This window comes from Ornithodoros turicata, chromosome 2 (genome assembly GCF_037126465.1).
Source record: "Ornithodoros turicata isolate Travis chromosome 2, ASM3712646v1, whole genome shotgun sequence".
Lineage (NCBI taxonomy): Eukaryota > Metazoa > Arthropoda > Arachnida > Ixodida > Argasidae > Ornithodoros > Ornithodoros turicata.
In genome coordinates, this window is record NC_088202.1 from 73,811,308 (window position 1) to 73,831,966 (window position 20,659).

At 44.4% G+C, this 20,659-nt stretch overlaps 2 protein-coding genes across 3 annotated transcripts in view; both read left to right on the top strand.

The window, feature by feature from the left end:
* LOC135385566 (phosphatidylinositol 4-phosphate 5-kinase type-1 alpha-like) overlaps positions 1 to 3,953 on the top strand; it is a 70,112-nt gene extending 66,159 nt beyond the window's left edge. For both annotated transcript variants that reach the window (XM_064614959.1, XM_064614960.1), the window contains one exon: positions 3,234 to 3,953. In XM_064614959.1, coding sequence (XP_064471029.1) covers positions 3,234 to 3,272 — 39 coding nt within the window. In that variant the 3' untranslated portion in view covers positions 3,273 to 3,953. The remainder of the gene's footprint in view (positions 1 to 3,233) is intronic.
* A 7,283-nt stretch (positions 3,954 to 11,236) lies between these two features.
* Positions 11,237 to 19,913, top strand: LOC135383715 (uncharacterized). The gene is made up of 5 exons (XM_064613063.1): positions 11,237 to 11,402; positions 15,491 to 15,721; positions 15,911 to 16,084; positions 17,158 to 17,434; positions 19,126 to 19,913. Exons 1-5 carry the CDS (start codon positions 11,394 to 11,396, stop codon positions 19,347 to 19,349), a joined length of 915 nt encoding a protein of 304 aa, XP_064469133.1. The 5' UTR covers positions 11,237 to 11,393; the 3' UTR covers positions 19,350 to 19,913.
* The last annotated feature ends 746 nt before the right edge of the window (positions 19,914 to 20,659 follow it).

Here is a 20,659-nt window from a genome sequence, read left to right on the forward strand (position 1 = left end):
TCCCTATGGCAGTATTCTTTACCACTGAGAGCGTCCGCCTGTGAATGTGACATTGGATGGAGATCTGGTCACGCTCATCTTGAGTTGTTGGACTCCGAGGTTAAGCATGACACTTCACGGGATGAATACATGTCTCTACAGAATTTTTCAAAAATCCTGCAAGATATGCGCATGTCACCGATAAAAATTACTTGTGTAGTATGTAGGCATGACACCGAAGCAGCACTTGGGCAAAACATGGCGCTGGCAGAGCTAAATGGGCTGTGCTTCCGCAGCTCTGTAACAGCCATTCCATTACCGGAAACAGTAATGGAAACAAAAATGTTGCAGTTACGAAAGCGGAAAAGGTAACGAAAATACTACATCCGTTACCCTTCCCTGGTTTTACGACCCTGATGGAGGGCTGACTAAACCAAGAGTGATCTGTCACTGAGTTATCTGTTGTCATTCCTACACCTGTGGTCAACCTAAGAATGTTGTAAGATGTAATCCATCATCCCTAACATATAATTACTTTGCTGGAGCGATTGTACTGCAGTACCCCCACAGTTTACCTACAGGTCTCCTGTAGTTCTTGTGTTACATGCTAATTGTCATGACGTAGTGATATGGCTGACTATTGCAACCAATGGGAACAGGCATAGGGTGGGGCTTTAATGTGTTCTTGGTTTAAACGCAACTATGTATACCTCCTTCCTGGCAGCTATGAACCACCTTGTAGGCAACATGAGTTTCGCTGCATTCAAGCATATAATACGTACAAATGTGTGCTAGTGCAAAGCTTATGGAGCAAGGCAAGATTATATACATTTGCTCAAAGGTCCTACTTGTGATGAAATATTACCTTTTAGAGCAATGGCAAGGCACTGACAGATGTCAGCGGTGCCATGAGAATCCTTTAGCTTTACTTTTTGTTCAAAGTTGTTTGTGAGTGTGTTGAATAGTGTGTGTTGTTTGTTTGTTTGTTTGTTTTTTTTTTTTTTTTTTAGCAATAAACATGAATTTGCATGTTGTTATAAGTACATGATCGGCTTGCTTATTTGTGCATTTGTGGTTGAACAGCTGTCATTGTTCAAATCCTGTAACGTAGTTGATTCTTTTTGTAATGTGCACCTCTACTTGGCTGATCACTTTTACTTTTTTAAAAGTTCAAGAACTTGGTATCTACAATAACTATTTGCCCTGCTCAGAGGGTCTTAATTTTTGCCAAAAAGGAACTCTGAAGACTCATAGCACTAAATATAAGCACGCAGCAACAGACTGGTCAGTAAAGGTGTCCTCCATTAAATAGGCCTTGCGCTTCCTTGCGCTATATTTTCAACATGGTTTTAGTCAATCTGAATAAAGCAACACCTGAGCTCTTTCTTGTACGTGATACACTCTCAGGCCCTGTTGTTTGATGACACAGTTCATCCTTACATGGTCTTAAAACCTTGTACACAACACAAGCACAAAGCATGTAACCTTCTTATGCGACCCAAAATCTGGACACTGTGCTGAATAGCAGTAATGGAAGATACAGTAAATGTGGGAAAAGTGCTGTAATGCAGAAAAAAAAACTAACTTTGTTGTTGCATAAAAATTTGATTTACTTACTTCAAACTGTACTAAACTGTAACCGACATTTTGCTAGTGTTACTATTTCTTAGTCAGAGTGACAAAGGAGCATGTGACTAGCTTGCATTCGTGCATGTGATTGGTCTTCATAGCGCTCTTGACAGTTGCATGGAACTTCACACTTACATTTTGTGTAGCTGTTTATACTCCTGTGCACGAGACAATCTGCAGCATTCAAATAATGGCATGTGATATGCAACACTTCCACGATTGAATTGTAATTGGAAACCATATTCTGATCAACTCCCCTCATTATTTTCCTTTTGAAGACTGAGAAAAAGAAATATGCTTATGATTGTGATTGGATGACATAGTTGTAATGCACTCCTGTTACATGTGACAGTATGGAAAACTTCTCAATATTTAGACACAGTGATAACACTGCATCACATTTTTGCCTTTGTGTAAAGCGGCCTCATTCAAGGAGCAAAATTCATAATTCTAGGGACATATTAGCAAGAACCTATTCTAATCTCGCTAGAATAAGGTTAACAGAAGGTATGTTGAGTATGTCTTCTACTTACTCACATATAATACATGTATTGTTGTTTATTTTGAAGTTTATCGTGGTGAGGAAGTGTTTATGCATTCTATTCTCAGAAGGCCATGCATCAGGCTGTTCATAGATGTGTTGTTGGAACATGTACGAGCTGAAGGTGTGCACATTCAGTGCAGAATGTTACTTCAAAATATTTGCCGGTGAATTTTTGTTTTCAGAAATTGAGTACCTTGACATTCATATATCGATGCTCAGTGCAAGAATTTATGCTTTAACAGTTGACTAAATAGATGGATAAAATGGTAAACAGAGCTGAGAACCTCGGCTCAGTTTAGTGCTACTTAGTGATTGTGCAGGTGCTATTGCTTGTCTGTCTCACAAGACATGCCTTGCATAAACTGTGCACTTATATCCATTGCAAGTAGAGCAACTGAGCTAAATCATATGCCACTTCTCCTATTGACGATGCTGTCAGGTATGATTAACCCTCTTTTTTTTTTCTCCACTTCGCTTTTGCTTCCTGCTGTAAATCACGCTAGTGGGGCTGGATTAAGCATTCATGTTCCCATGCTCTAGAAATCATTGTATGGGACTGTCAGTGCCCTCGACCATGATGTTCTAGCCCTGCTAATGTTTCTTGCAAATGTCAGACCTTGCATTTCATTCACCTGAATCTTCATTGCAAAACCTTAGCAGTAAAGATCACTGATGGGCACTGGGAGTGAAGCTTTCAGTGCAGACAGACGAAATGTGCTCTTCGAAGATGAAGTAGGCATGCCACATGCATACGTTTACGGATAGTTATGTTTGCAAACACATTCCCATGGGGCAAGATCCAATTAGAAAATCGAGATATTTCACGCCTAGGAAGAAGGAAATATACGAGTTTTGTGTAAAAATTGTGAAGAATCTCGTTGAACTGAAAATGTTTGGTCGACGAGTAAATCTCACCCCCACTATAGTTCCCTTAGCTATGCCCATAGCTTTGTATCAGAAGCCATTCACAAGCTTTAAGAATACTGTAAGGGAGCATGCTGCATGTGCAAACATGAGCACGATGATCATGCACCAGCATCACGTGACTCACATCCCTCCCTGTTTTTCTCTTTCCTTCCAGCCTCCACGCCATGACCTTAACCCCATTAATGAAGATTGACTGAACTTTCACAAGCAACTGTGTGTGTAGTGTGATGCCAAGTGGACAACGAACCTGCATGTGTATGTGTTTTGCTTATACGCGGCAACTGGACCCGTGAGGAATGACTAGCAGCAGACACTTCTTCGCCCATACTCTTAGACGAGCAACAAGACTCTTTTTGCATGTGCGTCTTAGTTTCACTTGCGTGTACACCTCCTTTTTAATTTATTGATGTCCTTTTTTTACATACGTTGTTTTACTCCCGCACCAAATAGCCTCAACGCTGTTACGTGGATTGTACAGCTCCTCTGCACTTTATAGAGAGGAGATTGTGCTGCTGGATCCAATAGACTTATTCATTTTTCAGCGTGTGCCGGCACATGGCAAAACTTTTACTCGTGGTTACAAGGCGTACCGCATAACTCATTGCCACCATATTTACGTCCAGAGCAGCTCATGTGTTACATTTACATATTCGATTGTTATAACATTGGTTTCCCATTTCCAGTGTTAGTGCCCACTGTTAGCAGCTACCATGCTTTTTTTGTGTTTTTTCTTTGTGGGACTAATTGCGTATGCAGCAAAAGAGGAGGCTGCCGTGATGAAAAAAACAAACATGAAAGCGAATATTTCCTTTCATTCTTTCTTTCGGTCAAACTCTACATACAGCAGAAGCAAATAAAATGTTTGCTTGTTTCATTAGCCTACTTGATGTGTGAACTTGACTTGATCATGGTTGCTATCGAGCTACGATTATGTTATATAATATAGGTACAGGGAAAGTTATGCTGGGAGGCGCAGCACAGTTTCACATCCTGTGTTACATTGTGCTTTGCAAACTTATACTTAATTTGCCCAGCTATTTGCTTGGGAGCTTATCTGAGCTTGCAGTTGTGAAGCATATGCTTGTGACATAGCTACCAAAAGCTTTGCATCTGCTTGACATAACCCTGACTCTGCTACTTGTTTGATCTTTTTCATATGCTTATCACAGGTCTGAATGGGTAAGTCCTCGTCATTGGCACACATGTTGTGTATCTGTTAATTTATGTGTTTACAGCTCTGTCTAAAGCTTGGTGTTGTAACTCTACAGTTGTAAAGTTAAACTATTCACATTAATTCACATATAACAGAACCATTCACAGATAAGCTTGCCAAACGTACATATTTGCAGTTCAAAAATAATCTATTGTTCCATATTGCTATTTGATTTAGACCCCTTTGGAGCCCGTACAAATGGCGTAAAAGGAAAATGGGCTTGGCTTGCCTGCATAAGTATGACTACCTGTGTAACATGTGTGATGGTAGATGTTGTATTTACAACATATACAAAGGTGCCCCATCGAGCTTTTTGTATTACAGTAATTAATCTGCATGAACGAAAAGGTTAAACGTTAGTGCTGAAAGCTTGCATAGAGCAGCTCTTGTTTTATTAGTGGATATATGAAAATGTACTTGAAGCTGCTATTTCAGTGGTTCCTGTTGCCTTTGCACCCTCCTTGGACAAGCTCTTATATCAATTCACTTATGACCACCTCTGTGTTTTCTTGCAGACACATCTCTAGTCTTCCAGAGAAAATGAACTCCAGTTTGCTATTTACTGGCCCTACATCCGAGATACAAGTGGTTAATGGCACTGTTTTCATACATCGAGAATAGATGTACATATACGTGACTATCCTGTACAGCCGCTCTAGCTTCAGGTCCAAGACATTGAGAACTGAAAATATTGCCTTATTTAAGTCTATTTGCATCAACTTGTAATACTACCTAAACTGCTTCAGTGTCCACATACACCTCAAATGTCATTCTGTACATAATATAATAAAGTCCAACATTAAAGTGGATATGGATGTATTGTTCCTATAATGAGCTGGCCCATCATAATTACTCATTGGCCCATGACAGTGGGAGAGATATTACTGCACCAATGTATCCTGTAAGCAACTATGCAGGTGCCCCAGTTTATAAAAGGTTGAGATGATGAGAACAAATGCACTAGGGTCGTAAGCAGAGTGGTGTGGAAGTTGCAGTTGAGGTATGATGCTTTGAAATACATGGTGTCCGAAGATAAACTTTACGGTTGTTTCTTCGCCTCACGCAACGATTACTCAGCTCGCACAGAACCTAGTTTTCTGCTTTGAGTGATAAAAACACTACTTTGGTGTGGCCGTTTTGTCTCTCAAAGCAACGGGGACTAGTTTGAAGAAGCATAGAAGGCACCTCGAACATATATTTTTTTGCCGTGTGATATGGCCATAGGTACTTTCAGCAACCACCATGTAAAATATTTCCTTTGGGAAGTGCCCATTTTCTGAGAAAATCAGTTTACAAGAGTGTGCATAGCGACGGAGATCTCTTGCAGCTATTTCTGGCGTGTTGTGACATCAGACCATCCGAGCGCTTTTATTGTCTGCAGAGAATATCTGATGATAAGGCGACTGGACAAGTGCTTTGCTTCGACGTGGGCAGGCGGCGCCAGATGCAACCGCAAAAGGAAAGAAAATAGAAATCATGCGAAATTTTTACTCATTTTTTTCAACCTCTTCCATGCTCCTCTAATATCTGTGCCACAGCTATTTTGATGTCGTATAATACTGTCAGGCAAAGGCAGGCTATAGTGACACTACGTAGATACATACGGGGAGCTAGTTTTTGGTCAGGGGGGTGGCCCCCCCTGCCCCAACCTTCCAACGCCCATGGTAGTAGGCTCTTATTATGTGGTAAAAAAATAGCAGATGTTCGAGGTGTTTTCCATGCTCCTAGCACGCTCCTAGCCAACCATCATGCCGAATGATATCATTCTGTGTCCTGATTTATTGAAAATGGGAGGTGCCTCCCCCTGTTTTGAACAAATCATGACTACAGAATGATCAGGTATGAATGATCATTTCAGGGAATGAAATCAGACATCTTTCGCAATGGTGGTTGACTAGGAGTGTGCTATATGTGGTGAAGTTCTGTCTTATCAGTGCAGTGCATGTGAAACCAGAGATGTAACTAAGATGCGTCTTCGTGGAAGGACGCAGTAAAACGTTCTATGTAGACAAGGAGTCCCTACGACCCTGTTGAAATTTTCAATATGAAACAGGTCAATTGTACAATAGAGTAGAACCGTGAAAACTGCTGTATTGTACCGTTGTTCCCTTTTATGGAAAATCAATTTTTATTCCCTCACGTGTGAAGTAGGAGGGTATGGAAGGAACATAAGAATTGATGGAAGTAGGGAGACACACTGCACCCACTTCCCAGAAATAAAAACACGTGAAACGCGCGTTGTCATCCACGTGCATGAAGGTAAATGTCTCCCGCCGGTGTTCACATATCGCTGAAGACAATTTATGAAGCGTACAGAGAAGTTGTCTAAAGATTGCGCAAACCAGAAGTGTGGGCATAGAAGTTACTTATGTGCTATTCATGTTTACGTTCGTACGCTCCAAAAACAGAAGTGCAGCACATATCATGCTCAACCCTGATTTGTGGAAAGCGCAGGGCGTACCCTGTTTTAATGCGTCAACATTAGAAGTGTCAAAATGCAAAAAGCTGTATGTGTGTGTGTGTCCGTGTATGAGATGTTGAAGCCTCACCTAGACAGCGGTATAAGTGGACCTGTAAAGTGGATATAAGAGGGTAAATGTAAATGGAGGTAAATGATTTGAACAAGTAGTCGAAGGTCATTAAGAGCAAGAGATAAGAGTAATTGAATGTAATTAGAGGTAATTGAAGGCAATTAAAGCGAGAAAGTGTACTTTAAAGGTTATGAATGTAAGATGTATGTACGAGGGGTGTTCAAGTCAAACCGGGACTTTTCATTTTTCGCAAAAGTAAAATGAACTTACAGGCGAGAAATTAGTTTTATTTTTCAACGTGATCTCCAGCTGCACTAATGCACTTGTCCCAGCGTTTCACGAGGGCTTGGATGCCAGCAGCGTAGAAATCCTTACCGGCCCGTAGCAGCCATGATCGGACCGCATTCTGGACCTCGTCGTCGCAGCTGAAGTGGCGGCCCCCAAGGAACGCCTTCAGTGGCCCGAAGAGATGGAAATCGCTGGGGGCGAGGTCTGGACTGTAAGGGGGATGTGGCAGCAACTCCCAGCCAAGTTCCTGTAAAGTGCGCGTCGTGACATGCGCGGTATGCGGGCGTGCATTGTCAAACACGGAGAGCTGCCACGAGATCCAACGGGCACTAACTTTCCAGAACTGGAGGTGTTCATGAATGATAGTGTTCAACATTCCCACAGAAAGGTCCGCCTTTCGAGCCAGTTCGAGACATGTTATCCTTCGGTCCTTGAGGATCAGGCGCTCTACAAGTTGGATGTTCTCAGGAACTCTGACACTGGACTCTGAGCCGCCCCGGCCGGGATCGTCCTGCACTGATGTACGGCCGTCTCGGAACCGTTTGCACCACTCAAACGATTTGCTGCGGCTAAGTGTATCATGGCCATACTGAGCCTGAAGTCTCCTGTGAATTTCAGATGACTTTACGCCTTCATTCACCAGAAACTTCATGACAATTCGCTGTTCGATGTGCGCGCTCACCTCGTTGTCGGCCATCTTGTCCAGCACGTGTCTTCTGTTTTGCACAAACTTTGGACCACCATGTGGTGAACGCGGAGGCCTGTCGCATGTGAAAATGACGAAAAAGAACTAGCGCGAGCCATTTGTACACTCAGGTAAAGTTCTAGTACACTTTAACTCAGGAGACAGAAAGTCCCGGTCTGACTTGAACGCACCTCGTAATTAAGGTTGCCGGAGGTAACTAAATTTAATTAAAGGTAATTAATGGCAATTAAAGGGGAATTGAGAGTAATTAAAGCAAGCGAACGTAATTAACGGGAATTAAATTGAAGATTACCTCACGTAACCTACGGTTACCTTCGCTAATTAAAGGGTAATCAGGGCCATTGAAAGTAACTGAGGCTAGTTAAAGGTCAAGTAAATGAACTTGCATATAGTAATTGAAAGTGTCGAACCGGGAGTCAAGTATAGACCGGAGATGGACAACCGGAAGTCAGGTTAGACTGCATGTGGATACCGGAAGTCAAGTATAGAAGGGAAGTGGACAACCGGAAGTCGGGTTTAGATCGGGAGTGGATACCCGGAAGTCAAGTATGGACCGGAAATGGCGCTTAATGCGCATTTCTCGTATTTATCGCTAGATCGCTACTGAATTTTTGTGACAAGTATTATAACTGTCACAAAAAGGCGTACGCCTCTCATTCTCAAAACATTGGAGTGAACGATCTCATTCGGGGTGATGGTTGGAAAGCCATCCAAAAGATTTTCTGTTTCTGGCGAATTATGAAAGGACGTGACTTGACGTGACAACTAACACAAAAAAAATCTCTGTACGCAGTATTTTTCTTGGAATAAAACGCCCCCGAACATCAACGCGTGCGTTCCCGCTCGACTCGCTCTGCAGGCCGAAATGAGGAGGAGGATTGTGATGTCATCGTGGTTACAAGAGAGACCGCGCTCCAATCGGGGTCGGCGCTTTTCGCACTTTTTTTTTTTTTTTTGGTTTCTGCTTCCAGTTCTCTCTCTGTGTAGCAGACGACGCTTCTCCAAACAAGCAAACCAGTTAGCGGGTTGCACCGCGATGACGTCAAAGCAACTCTGGCAGCTAGTCACAGGTATTACCACCGTTGCGCACGGTCGCGATTTTTTAAATCGAATTCCGCGATATGCATGCATCTGTCGAGTAAATCACTTCGCATGGTGCGTTCTAGCAGTCAGGTTAACAGCTTTGATTTGAAAAAAATGTCATGACTGAGCGCTTTCTGTGCTCCTTTAAAAGTCAACCTCACCGCGTGGACGCCGCCATATTGAAAGCACTGTGAACTGAAGCACTGAAAACTGTTTACCGCACATGTCAGAGAGAAGGAAAGCACACGTGTCGTATGCTTCCTCCATAGTATCGCTTTCCTCCTTGCTGGAATGTGCTGGGTGCGAAAGCGCTGGGAGCGAGGCTGGCTGGAAAACGGGGTATAGCCAACGATCACCCCGAATGACAACGTTCTCTCCCTTGATTTGATGAAAACGGGAGGCTATGCCTTTTTTGCTACAAAACGGCGTGCGCCCCTCTCCCTCTTCAATTCGGAGCGATAACCCTATCATTCGTGGCAGTGGTTGGCGCACAACGTGCTATGCGGTGAAGTTCTGACTTTGCTCTCCCCGACGAACTCATGCACCCTCTACGCATCTCCACCCTTCATCCTCTATCCTCCATCCGTCTTTCTTGCTTGCTTTTCTCTCTCTCTCTTTTTTTTTTTTTTTGCTATAGTCGTGACGACACTCACTTCTGTGTGCCTAACAACGGCGAGCCGATCCTGCCATTACGTCATCACACGTCAGGAGGTGGCAAAAAGCTAGTAAGAACAAATGCCTTTGACCGCATGGTTCGAGGTGGTGTAGTTTTTTTATTATAATTCAATGACACGTTTTCTGGGACATCCTGTGTATGGTTTGCTTTCAGCGTTCCTTCAGCCAGAGAGGATTTGTGGTTCAACACCCCCCCCCCCCCCCCCAAATCGTACCGTTGGTAGTGCATTGTCTCTCCCATGTAAAGTCCCCGTAGAACCCTTCCCGATTTTTTTTTTTTTTTCTCGCTTCGCTTCTGCCCATCTTCCCGGGAAAGTTACCTCGACCACTGGCCCCGAACTAGGTGACATCGTTACCAGCCTGGTTTCCTAATGAACTGGATTACGCGTTGTACGTGAGGATATCGATATTCCCGGTTGCGAAATCCCCGATCTCGAAATTCACGTTCTCGAAACAAGGAAAATCAATGAGAGCGCTCGATTGTGATATACCGCGTTTAAAAACACGACATCGCGTTTTTATGTCCAGGTTACGTCCAAGTTCGCTGTTGGCAGTTTCCCGTAGGGCACCGTGCACTATAGCTGGAGGACGCTGCGGTCGCTTGATCGACAGCGCCACCCGTGGCGATTTCGCGCGTAACGGTCTAGTACTGACGCCGCATCGGCGCCTTCGCGTATGTAGCTTTGGTGCCTACGGGTGGTTTCCCGAATTTTATATGTCGGCTTTGGGCTGTGGCTATAGTGGCCTCACTATATACTTTGCGCGGATTAACCCGTGAGACTACTTGTGTGGAAGCGGTTTGTAGAAAGGGCATCTGCTCCGCAATACGAAACACATAAGATGTATTAGAGGGGGAAGCTTTTTGCACGTGGAACATTACGTGTCTATTCACAATGTGTGCATAGACACATGTGTAGCGCAGTGTGTAGCGCAGACAAGCGTGTAGCATTTGTGGCCTGTATCTACGTGAAGTGCATATTTATCAGGAAGGGACTATTAATTGTTAACTACATTGGTGTATTTCGCAACTTTTTCACGCCAGCTGCTCTGCTGTGCTATAAGTCCGCATCGTGATGCTCAACTGGTCACCGAAAAATAAATGCAAGGAATGAGTTCCAAGTTAGAAACAACAGATTGAGCAGGAAGTTGGATGGATTGCTGTGAAAGCGCTCTCTCAAATATGTGACCGGCGGGCCGAAAACAGCGAGAAGGACGAAAACTTTACGGCAAGTTGCCTCTCTTTCACACTAACTTGGTTGTCGTGGCAGATTACCACATAGAATTGGTTTGCATTTTATCTTCTCCTTTGACTTCCAATGCAGGCAGCTTCAAATTAATCGCTCTTTTCGAACGGCGAAACTAGCACAGCACAGCTAGGCGCTGCTGGCTGGTACCAGGGCATTACGCCGCGTTTCCCCTCGAGGGGCCGCTGCCGTCGACAAAAAACTCTAGCGCACGGTCGCCGTGCGCTGGAGTTTTCTGTCGACGGCATTTATTTAACATTTATTTTTATATAACATTTATTTACAGTAGTTTATTTTGCAACGGGGATTGCGATCGCTTTATTTCTAAGTACACCCCGTTATACACCGCATCAGCGGCCTATAGATCAAACATTACTCTGCTTGCGCGACTGCGATTTATAAGACGCGCTTCGCTCTCGAATGGAAGGTTTGGCGCCCTTGAGCGAGATAAGTGGAAGAAAAAAAAGAAAGAAGGACCTCTGATCCCATTGTTATCTTGCACACAAACCGTTCGGCCTTCCGATAAGGAACCGATTGACTTTGGAGTGGTAGACAGAAATACGAGCTGGCCAACATGGGAAGCGTAAGTACTTTTTCTGCCACTTTACCTGCATCAGCTACACGTAAGGTTACTTCAAGCTCCGTTATTACCGTAGTGTTATGAGCTCCAACACGTACTAAATGCTATTTTGACCGAAATGTTCGCGAAATGCTCAACTTCAGAATGTTACCATGTCCACGAGGTAAAATGGCCAAAAATGCCGTCGCTCCCGCGGCCTGCCCGCAGTTACCCATGGACTGGACCGGAAGCAGGAGCTCCTTTTCGCCTGTGCCGCGCCAAGAAAAGGATTAATTGGATGCGCAAGCTTCCGCAATAGTGCCAGATTCGCCAACAAAATGAGAAGCATCGAACTGTCGTGTCAGTCACTCACGTTTAAAGTTACACTAAGATACGACACAAAATCTAGCGGAAATGTTTTCCTTGTTTCCTATACAGGGTGTCCCAGAAAACGTGTCATTGAATTATAATAAAAAACTACACCACCTAGAGTCATGCGCTCAATGGCATTTGTTCTTACTAGGTTTTTGCCACCTCCTGATGTGAATGTCGTGTAACGTAAGTTTAATTAACGTAAGTTTAATTATGTAAATTTTATGTTCGGAAATTTGCCAAGTAAATGTCACTTTTTCACCCCACCAATGTGAAGAGCGTGTCTAATTTACTCAAATTGATGGTAATTGACAGGGACATTCAGGAGATATCCCATTGGAGAAAATTAATTAAAAAATTAAAAAAGATTGAAATTAGAAATTATGTTGAAAGATTCTCGACATTATTTCATTAACAGTATGTGTGCTGTTTGGTAATTTGTTCATTTAGAGTAAGAAAAATATCTCTTCGAGACATTTCAGTCCGTTAAATTTTCTGTGCTTTTCATTTAAATATATTAAAGGTATTTTATTTCGGCTCCTGAACCTAGAAGCCGTAAGCTCTGCGTCACTATCGTGAGAGGTCCTATCGTAGTACCGTTGTCGCTGGCTATGAGGATGGTTTTGAAACCCTCTATAATCTCAGTTCCTTTCTTCATTTTTCTATTTGTTTATTTTTCAGTTCCTTTCTTTTTCTTTCCTTCCCTCCCTTCCTTTCAGTTTCTTTTTCGGAATAGCAAGCTGGCAATAGCCTGGCTGACATTTCCGTTTTTTTTTTCACGCTATTAAACATATCCCCCCCCCCCTCCTCTATAATCACTTATTAACCAATTACAGCGAAAGCGTAACGCTTGTCAGGGCAATGGAAAGTCCCATGAGAGATGAACGTAGGAAGGACAGAACGTCCCATGAACAATCGAATTGGTTGATTTACGGCGTGTTAGTTACATAGCGTTCTGCCTGCCGGTGCGGCCGAAGACAAGTTACACTGGGAGGTAGGACCGGCGAGAGGGGGGGGGGGGGAATGGAGCCCCAGGGCTCATCACGGGCCTGCCCGACCCAATGCCCGACAGCTGCAAACACCAGGGGACGTGAGGAGGGGGTACGGGCAGGACTCCGTAGTCTTGCATCCACGGGGTCTGTAATTTCTCTCACTGGCCCTGCTGGGAGGACAGTGCGCCCTGGGCCACCTTCATAGGCAACCTTACCAACATCTAAGGAGAACCCAGAGAAAACATCCAGACAGCGCAGTCGGGTCACCTCCCAATTTTGATGTGGAAGGCGATGGTCTTAGCTACTAAGTCACGGTGGTAAGGTAAATTCGGCGAATTGGGAAGGGACATATCGGTCATTCGGCCAGTCGAACCAGCACATTTGGAGGTCAAGGGATTACGGCTGTCTCCCGGCCTTCAAAGCATTCGGCGAGTTGGGATTCGGCAGATTGGGAGGACACGTGAAACCCAGCCCACCCCGGCATCGCAGAAAGAGATAACGTAAACTTGGCTCGCTGGGATAATGCTTTCTCTCTCCCAATTTTAGGAACTGTTACTTTTTCTACTATCACTCTGTAGGCTGGCTTTCGAACCTCCTTTCGTCGGACTGAGAGCGATTGCGCTCAAAAAGTCATCGCGCGTTATGGTCCGGTGCTCCGAAAAGCATGATATTCGGCTATTTTTTCCGATTGGATTATCATGAATTTGAGTGAATTCGGCACGCTCTTCATAGTGGTGGAGTAAAAAAGTGACCTTTACTTGGCAAATTTCCGAGTTCAGTTCACAAATATTTACATAATTAAACTTACGATACGTGACATTCACATCAGGAGGTTGCAAAAACCTAATAAGAACAAATGCCGTTGACCGCATGATTCTCGGTGGCGTAGTTTTTTTATTATAATTCAATGACACGTTTTCTGGGACACCCCCGTTGTTCCGCCTGCCTAGCGTTGTTACTCCAAGTAGCTTGTGCGATTGCTTGGGTGTTAGATTAGAGCTGATTTGTCAAATCTCAAGTCATTAGAACGAACGATTCGAAAGATGCTGATACACTGTCTTTATGTTTTTCTGCGAACAACCTCATGTCGTTTATTGAGTGAGGCAGCAGCACGTGTTAATTTATTATATTGGTGCACGCTCGTTCATATTACTGCCTTGTCTTCTCTGCCACACTCCACACACACTCTCCTCTTCCAATGAAACCAAGAAAAAACACCATCATATTAGAAGGTTATAGCAAAGCAGGACAGAAACGCCCTTGACTCAACGGCAGAGAAAGAACGGTGACCAAGCACTCTGAAGCTTGGTTGTGTGTGTGAAGCTTGGCTTCGTTTTTAGGGCGAGAGCAGTACTATTTTTTAAATGTGATGTGGGCAAGCTTTCGTTTGTCCCATCCTACAGTTGGCAATACGACTTTTCCGGTTAGCACGAATACGTATGCGACTAAAAGCCGACTACAAACCTTCTCTAAAACCATTATGCCGATGTGAGCTCTGAACTCCTCAGCTACGACAGCTCCAACTTCCTCAGCGGTCTTGGTGGCAAAAATTTCCCTCTAACTGTGAATGGGTTGCTGAATGACCTGCATGAGTGTTACCCACCGTCTGAAATGGTCGTGAGTGGTTCACGAGAAGTCACTTTGATGAAAATCTCGAGTTTCGAATCCTGTGCGATTAGAAAACATGCTTGTCATCCCTTGACCTTCACATCGTGTGTTTCGAGGCAACAAATGCGTACATATTGGTGACGTCACACATTTATTTATTTATCTGTACTTGCAGTTTATTGCAGGGCTGTTACGTGTCAACACTACATACTGCTGTCCTGCCTCAGAATTATATCAAGTGGAATACCACTTACGCTGTCCGATGTATTTTCTATTGAACAAATTTTGCGTTGCCTTGCGGTAAATATTGGGTCGGTGTTCACGATACTATCTTCATGTTCGACAGCTTTTCGTTATTCACATTTCTAGGGAGGTTGCGGAAGTACAGAAGAATTCCCAAAATTTGACGCTCAACAACAACTTTATTTTTGACGCTCTACGCTATTTAGACGCTGTTGACGCTCAGGTTGCGAGGCATGTCAATGAAAAACGAAAAGCATGCGACCTGTTTAGTGTCTTCCCAATCTGCCGAATCCCAACTCGCCGAATGCATTGAAGGCCGGAAGACAGCCTTAAACCTTTGAACTCCAAATGTGCTGTACCAACCGGCCGAATGACCGGCATGCCCATTCCCAATTCGCCGAATTTACCTTGCTACCGTGACTTAGTGGCTAAGATAATCGAAACTGGGAGGTGACCCGGCTGCCTTGGATGTATACGCTGGATTCCCCTCGGCTGTCGGTAAGGTTCCCTATGAAGTTGGCCCAGGAGGCACGGTCCTCCTAGGGCAACGTTCGGAAGGAAGATCGCTCGGCCAAGCAAGCAGTTCGCCCATTCGATTGTTCGTGGAACGTTGTGCTCTTCCTACGATGATGGCGTTTCAAGCCGAGACTGGGAAGTGACACCGGCTGTGCTGTCAGGGTGTTTTCACTGGGTTTTCCTCAGATGCTTTAAGACAAATGTTGCCACAGTTCCATGTGAAGTCTGCCCAGGACGCAAAATCCCCCCCCTTGTCTATAGCTCTTGTAGTGTTTTTTTTTAATGAAAAATCTGTATATAAAAAAAAGACACCCTGTAGTAATCGTGTTTGCGTTATTAACCAGTTTCAAGGCACTGTACTGTACACCTCTCCTTCTGTAGACTTCCGGATGTTGGCAGTGCTTGCTATTGGCATGGATGATGTTCACCGTGACATGCGACCGCGGCGGAGCAACACTTTGCAACCAGCTGACCATGCTGGGCGAAGAATGCCAGTGTGAGGTTGGGCCTCATGACCGCCTCATACTGCGCTGTGTGGCTACTCATGCCAATACGCTCTACTCGGACCTGGAGCGGGTTACGGAGAGCAACATTCCTCTGTACGAAATGCAGGTGAGAATATCTTCATTAAATTGAGTGGATGATTGAGATCCGCAGACAGTGCATGGGAATCATAGAGACTCGCGGAGCTATAGGACCATCAGAGTGGTAGCCGTGAAACCATGTTATTTTTGTAAAAAGCAAGTACAGTCAAGTGTACGATACGGACGTCCTTGCCATGCCGTCATGACTTTTGCTCAGGTTCGAGACTCTGACCTCGAGGAATTGAAGAAAGAATTTCCGGCTCACATCAACGAGCACATGGAGACCCTGACGTTGGACAACACCAAAATTGGCCAAGTGTACATTGGTAACATTTTACGACCAATGAGGAACCTTAGAAGGGTACGGCTAGATAACGAAACTGTGCAACAGGTATGCAGTTTATCTTTATCTGAGTAGTACTCCTGTTAACTTGACAGTGATTTTTAATGGATACGATTACGCGTTAACCGTGAACATGAGTGATGCGTATCTCTGGTCATCTTGTTAGGTGTTCTGCATATACACTATGAAATTAAATACGGTTATCAAGTTTTTCAATGACGCTTGAAAACATATATTCAAAACGAGGTTCTACGCTTCACACACGCGCTGTTCAGCGATGAAGGTATATTCCTGCGCGATTCTTGGGAAGGCCAACGATGGGAAACCTATAACATCACCGATTGCCAGTTCATTCCCGTGAATTCAGGTCAGCGCTGCTCCCCCACCCTACTCTAAAAAAAAGTTACTACCATAATGGTCTGTCTTTGTTTGATTTTTTTTCTTTGGGGGGGGGGGGGGCATGTTTAGTAAAGAAACTACGGAGAAAAAGGAAAGGTTAGCCAGGGAAATAGCCAACCTGTGACATCGTCTAGCACACTGCTTGGGGTGCAGTACGGGGCCAAGCAGAGTTGCCGTGGGGGTGGAGTGGCTCGTGAGAGATCAAATATACCGAAGAGAAATTAAACTGTTCTTGGAACTAGCGACGTACTGCTGAGTACACGTCAAGAAACTGCTCCACGACGAGCGCACCAGTCGCTTGTATATCATCGTTTTTATAGGATATTGATAGATTCCGATTAAAAGCAGTAATGTCATCGGCTGCCGTTATAGCGTATAGACTCACCCGTTATCTATAGCTCGTAAAAACATATGTGCACAAAATGCTGGAAGGGCAGCACGTTCCCGCCGAGGGAATGGACTCGGAAACTGGCACATCATGCATGCGGGGGTTTCATTATGTTGTTCTATGTCGTCATAGAGATATGGTGGCGCCTCTTTCTCTGGAGGACGCCAAGCACGGATACTCTCATATAGGCACCACCGTGTATACCGTCTTAAAGAGCAGGTCATATAAAATCGGACCCCTCCCCCGCCCCCCCCCCCCCCACGCACAAAATGAGAAAGGTGCAAAGAGCAGCACTTGCGCCTTTAATTTACTTAATTTCCTGTTGGCGTTGCAGATTGACAGAGAAATGTTCGAGAACTTGGTTCACCTCGAGGAAGTCGGAGTCAATGGAGCCAACCTCGTGACAGTAAAAGAGAATGCCTTCATGTCACTCAATCTGACCTTGCTGACACTTCGTCACAATCACCTGACACAAATACCAAGTGCTGTTACCAAACTGCCGTACCTTGTTGAACTTGATCTTTTTGAGAATCCTATCGAAGTCGTCAACGACCAAGAAGCGCTGGTGCTTCAGTCCACGCTGAAGCATATCGAAAGGCTCGTCATGAATAGTAAGTCGCATTCTATGCCTGTCAGCAAACGGGTCAACTATAGTCCAGAGAGAAACCCCCGGAGGAAGCATCGTGATTTGCTACCCCAGATTCCCTACGAATATCCGGCACCACCTTCGTGACTTCTCTCTGCACCAGCCGACCTTACAACAGCACCTTCATCTCTTTAGGTTACAACTATAGAATGTGGCATTCCCCATTCCATATCATTCGGTAAATTCTGTTGCCAACCCCTCCGCACAGTGTACAATGATAAACAAACAAAAGGTGCGGTAAGGCACAGATGCAAGACACGAATAGTCTGACAAGTGTATACGTGCAAGTCTACTCCATCGCTCTAAAAGCAGAGCTTCACCGCATAGCACGCTTCTAGCCAGCCATCTTCCCGAATGACAACGATCCCTGCCCTGATTTGTTGAAAACGGGAGGAGTGCGCATTTTTTATGACAATTATGTACTACATAGGTGTCACAGAAAAGGCGTATGCCTTCCGTTTTCAACAAATCAGGGCAGAGAACAGGGACTGAAACCGAAACGAATATAGGTTCGGTTACGGGATTCGCCGTTTTAATAGAGAGTTTTAGTGTACCGTGCGCTATCGCTTTTGCGTACGTAAGGGATAGCGTTGGTGGTTCTGCGCACTGCGCGAAGCTCTCTTTCTCTTATGGGCGTGCGCAGAACCACCAACGGTATCTCTTACGTACGCAAAGGCAATAGCGTGCGATGTACTAAAACTCTCTAATATTTGCGGTTACCGGTAACCAAACCCTTGAATCTTTCTCTCTATCTCTCTCTCTCTGGGATGTATCTGCAGGCTGCGTTGATGCAAACCGTGCAAACGGTTAAAAATGAACATATTTATAGGTTGCGCTCCGAAAGGGTGGTGCAGTGCCATATACATCTTCGACGCACTTTTGCCGTTTGCGACATTCCCCATAAAATAATTTGTATTGTCTCGTGCACATTCATTTTGCACCTGCTGTAACCAACTACAAGGCAAGAAAAACTGCTTGCGTTCAGGGTTTAAGCAAACAGATGCAACAACGTGCAACTCTCGGTAACTTAAATGATCACAATAATACAGTTCGTAACTACGTACAACGGATGTACGCAACAACGATGTCATCCGGTTATGGGTCCAAGCGCCTATAAGATGGTATGTTATTTACACAACTTCCGAATGACAAAACACATGACGAAGAGATACTTTAATAGAAGCACATACTACACCACTAATCAGAGTTGTAGAGCGATACAGATATCGCAGCTAAAGAACCGACTCAGATGAACCGGTAACCGAAATCAAATTTTTCGGTTCAGGTTACGGTTTCTGTTAATTGCCGATGGCGCTACGGTTCTTGAAAGAATTTGGGTTCCTAGCGGTTTTCGGTTCCATTCCGGTTTCAGTCCCTGAAAGGGAACTCTGTCATTCGGGATAATGTTTGGATAGGAGCGTGCCATGTGGTGAAGTTCATTTTTAACAGTGCAATTACCATTACCCAGATATGCTTCGTACAGGATGTGATGTGATGTGATCAGCTCATGCCGCTCAAACGTATTCGTCTCCTTCTGGTTGAATGAGGCAAATCTGTTTGTGTAGCGTCAAGATTTGACATTCATGCAAAAAACTCGGTGGTTTACGGAAATCATTTTGAAGATTTTTCGAGCGTCTCTACGGCTTTCCTTTCCAGAAATCCAGTGCGACTGTACGTTGGGTAAGGGAGAGTTCCTCAACTGGGTTCGTCGCCGAGGCATCAGTGGTGTGACGTGCGGGGAACCCTCATCGCTGCTAGGAAGAGATATAACCAAGCTGACCACGAAGCAGATCTGCAACAGCAGTGCTACATCTTCACTCGCTGGGAGACTGTTGTTCGTTACCCTCCTGTTGCATTTTTCCAGACATTTCACCAGTTGAAGAAGAGTTCGCAGTCTACTGGCCGCAGTTTGTGTTCTCCACATTTCTCGAGTTATTCATTTGCACGTATAGGTGAATTTACAATCACGCGCATGTTTGAAAGTCATTGAGAAGGTGCCTTGTGAACTCTCATAGAAAGGACTGGTGCACAAGTAGAGCAGGTGCTAAAAAATAGTGACATCGCAACGCTTGAAGGCTTCCCCGAATATCAGGATTGACGCCTGAGCCTTGGGAAATTTTCTCAGAAAGTGTGGTCGAAGTGGTAAAAGTAATATGAATGGTATGCCGAGCATGTCCAGTATGACGACACGTGACGCTGTATTAGAGCTTTTATTTGAGGAGCCCTCTTGAGCTTTTAGGCTGTTGACGGCCAAGTATCGAGTGTGTCGGTGCTGAGCACGCCGCGGAACTGGACCGTCTGTCAGGGTAGTGTGTGGTTCTGCCGAAGCAAGGGGAATTCTAGCTGACCGAGGGCAAGAAATGAGTCCGGCCCCAGAGAGCAACCATCCCTATCGCAGGGATCAGAACTGGAGCACCTGGACTATAAACCGCTACGAACCTTTACTTTGTTGTTGTTGTTGCTGAACCAGAGCTCAACAGAACCGAAAATTACGTTTTCACCTGTTGAACCAAATATACCTGAAATATACAGGGTGTCCCAGCTAAGTCAGTGTATACAGATTTTTAAAAAATATATATAACACTTCTTCCAAGATGAAATCAATTGCAATATAGCATATGCTGAAGGGCACTCCCTAGGAGGGCATTAGCAAAGTCCAAAAGCAATGTCTTAATTGACTTTCATGAATTAACTTGTTAATTATAAAAGCTACAAAGTTGTCCCAATGAGAACATCTGTTCCTTTCGGTCACCTGATATCGTAGCCGTTTCCAGAACAAAAATCCGTTCGATAGATCGCCCGCAAAAAATTCGTGAAGGAACGCCATTTTTTCTTTATTTTGTTCATTGCACTTCTTAGAAGACGCATCTTTCCTTCATCCCCAATGTGAGAGGGAGAAAGAGCACACTATCGCCTCTCGTGTCCTGGAAAAAGATTAAAATGAAACAGAACATGCAACCCAAGGTAAGGCCAGTTCCGATAGAGTCACCCGATACATTTGTTTTTGTTTTGTTTCCGCAAGTTAAAGCTCATCTTCGACGCATGAGGCGGCACTGTGCTCCTTCACCCTCTCACGTTGGGGATGAAGGAAATACGCGTCGACGAAGATGCGCAATGAACAAAATAAAGAAAAAAATGGCGTTCGTTCACCAATTTTTTGCGGGCGATCTATGGAACGGATTTTTGTTCT

Coding starts and splice junctions, on each gene's coding strand:
- LOC135383715 (XM_064613063.1), top strand. Junction 15,722..15,910: donor TTCCTCTGTACGAAATGCAG/GTGAGAATATCT, acceptor ACTTTTGCTCAG/GTTCGAGACTCTGACCTCGA. Junction 17,435..19,125: donor CGAAAGGCTCGTCATGAATA/GTAAGTCGCATT, acceptor TTTCCTTTCCAG/AAATCCAGTGCGACTGTACG.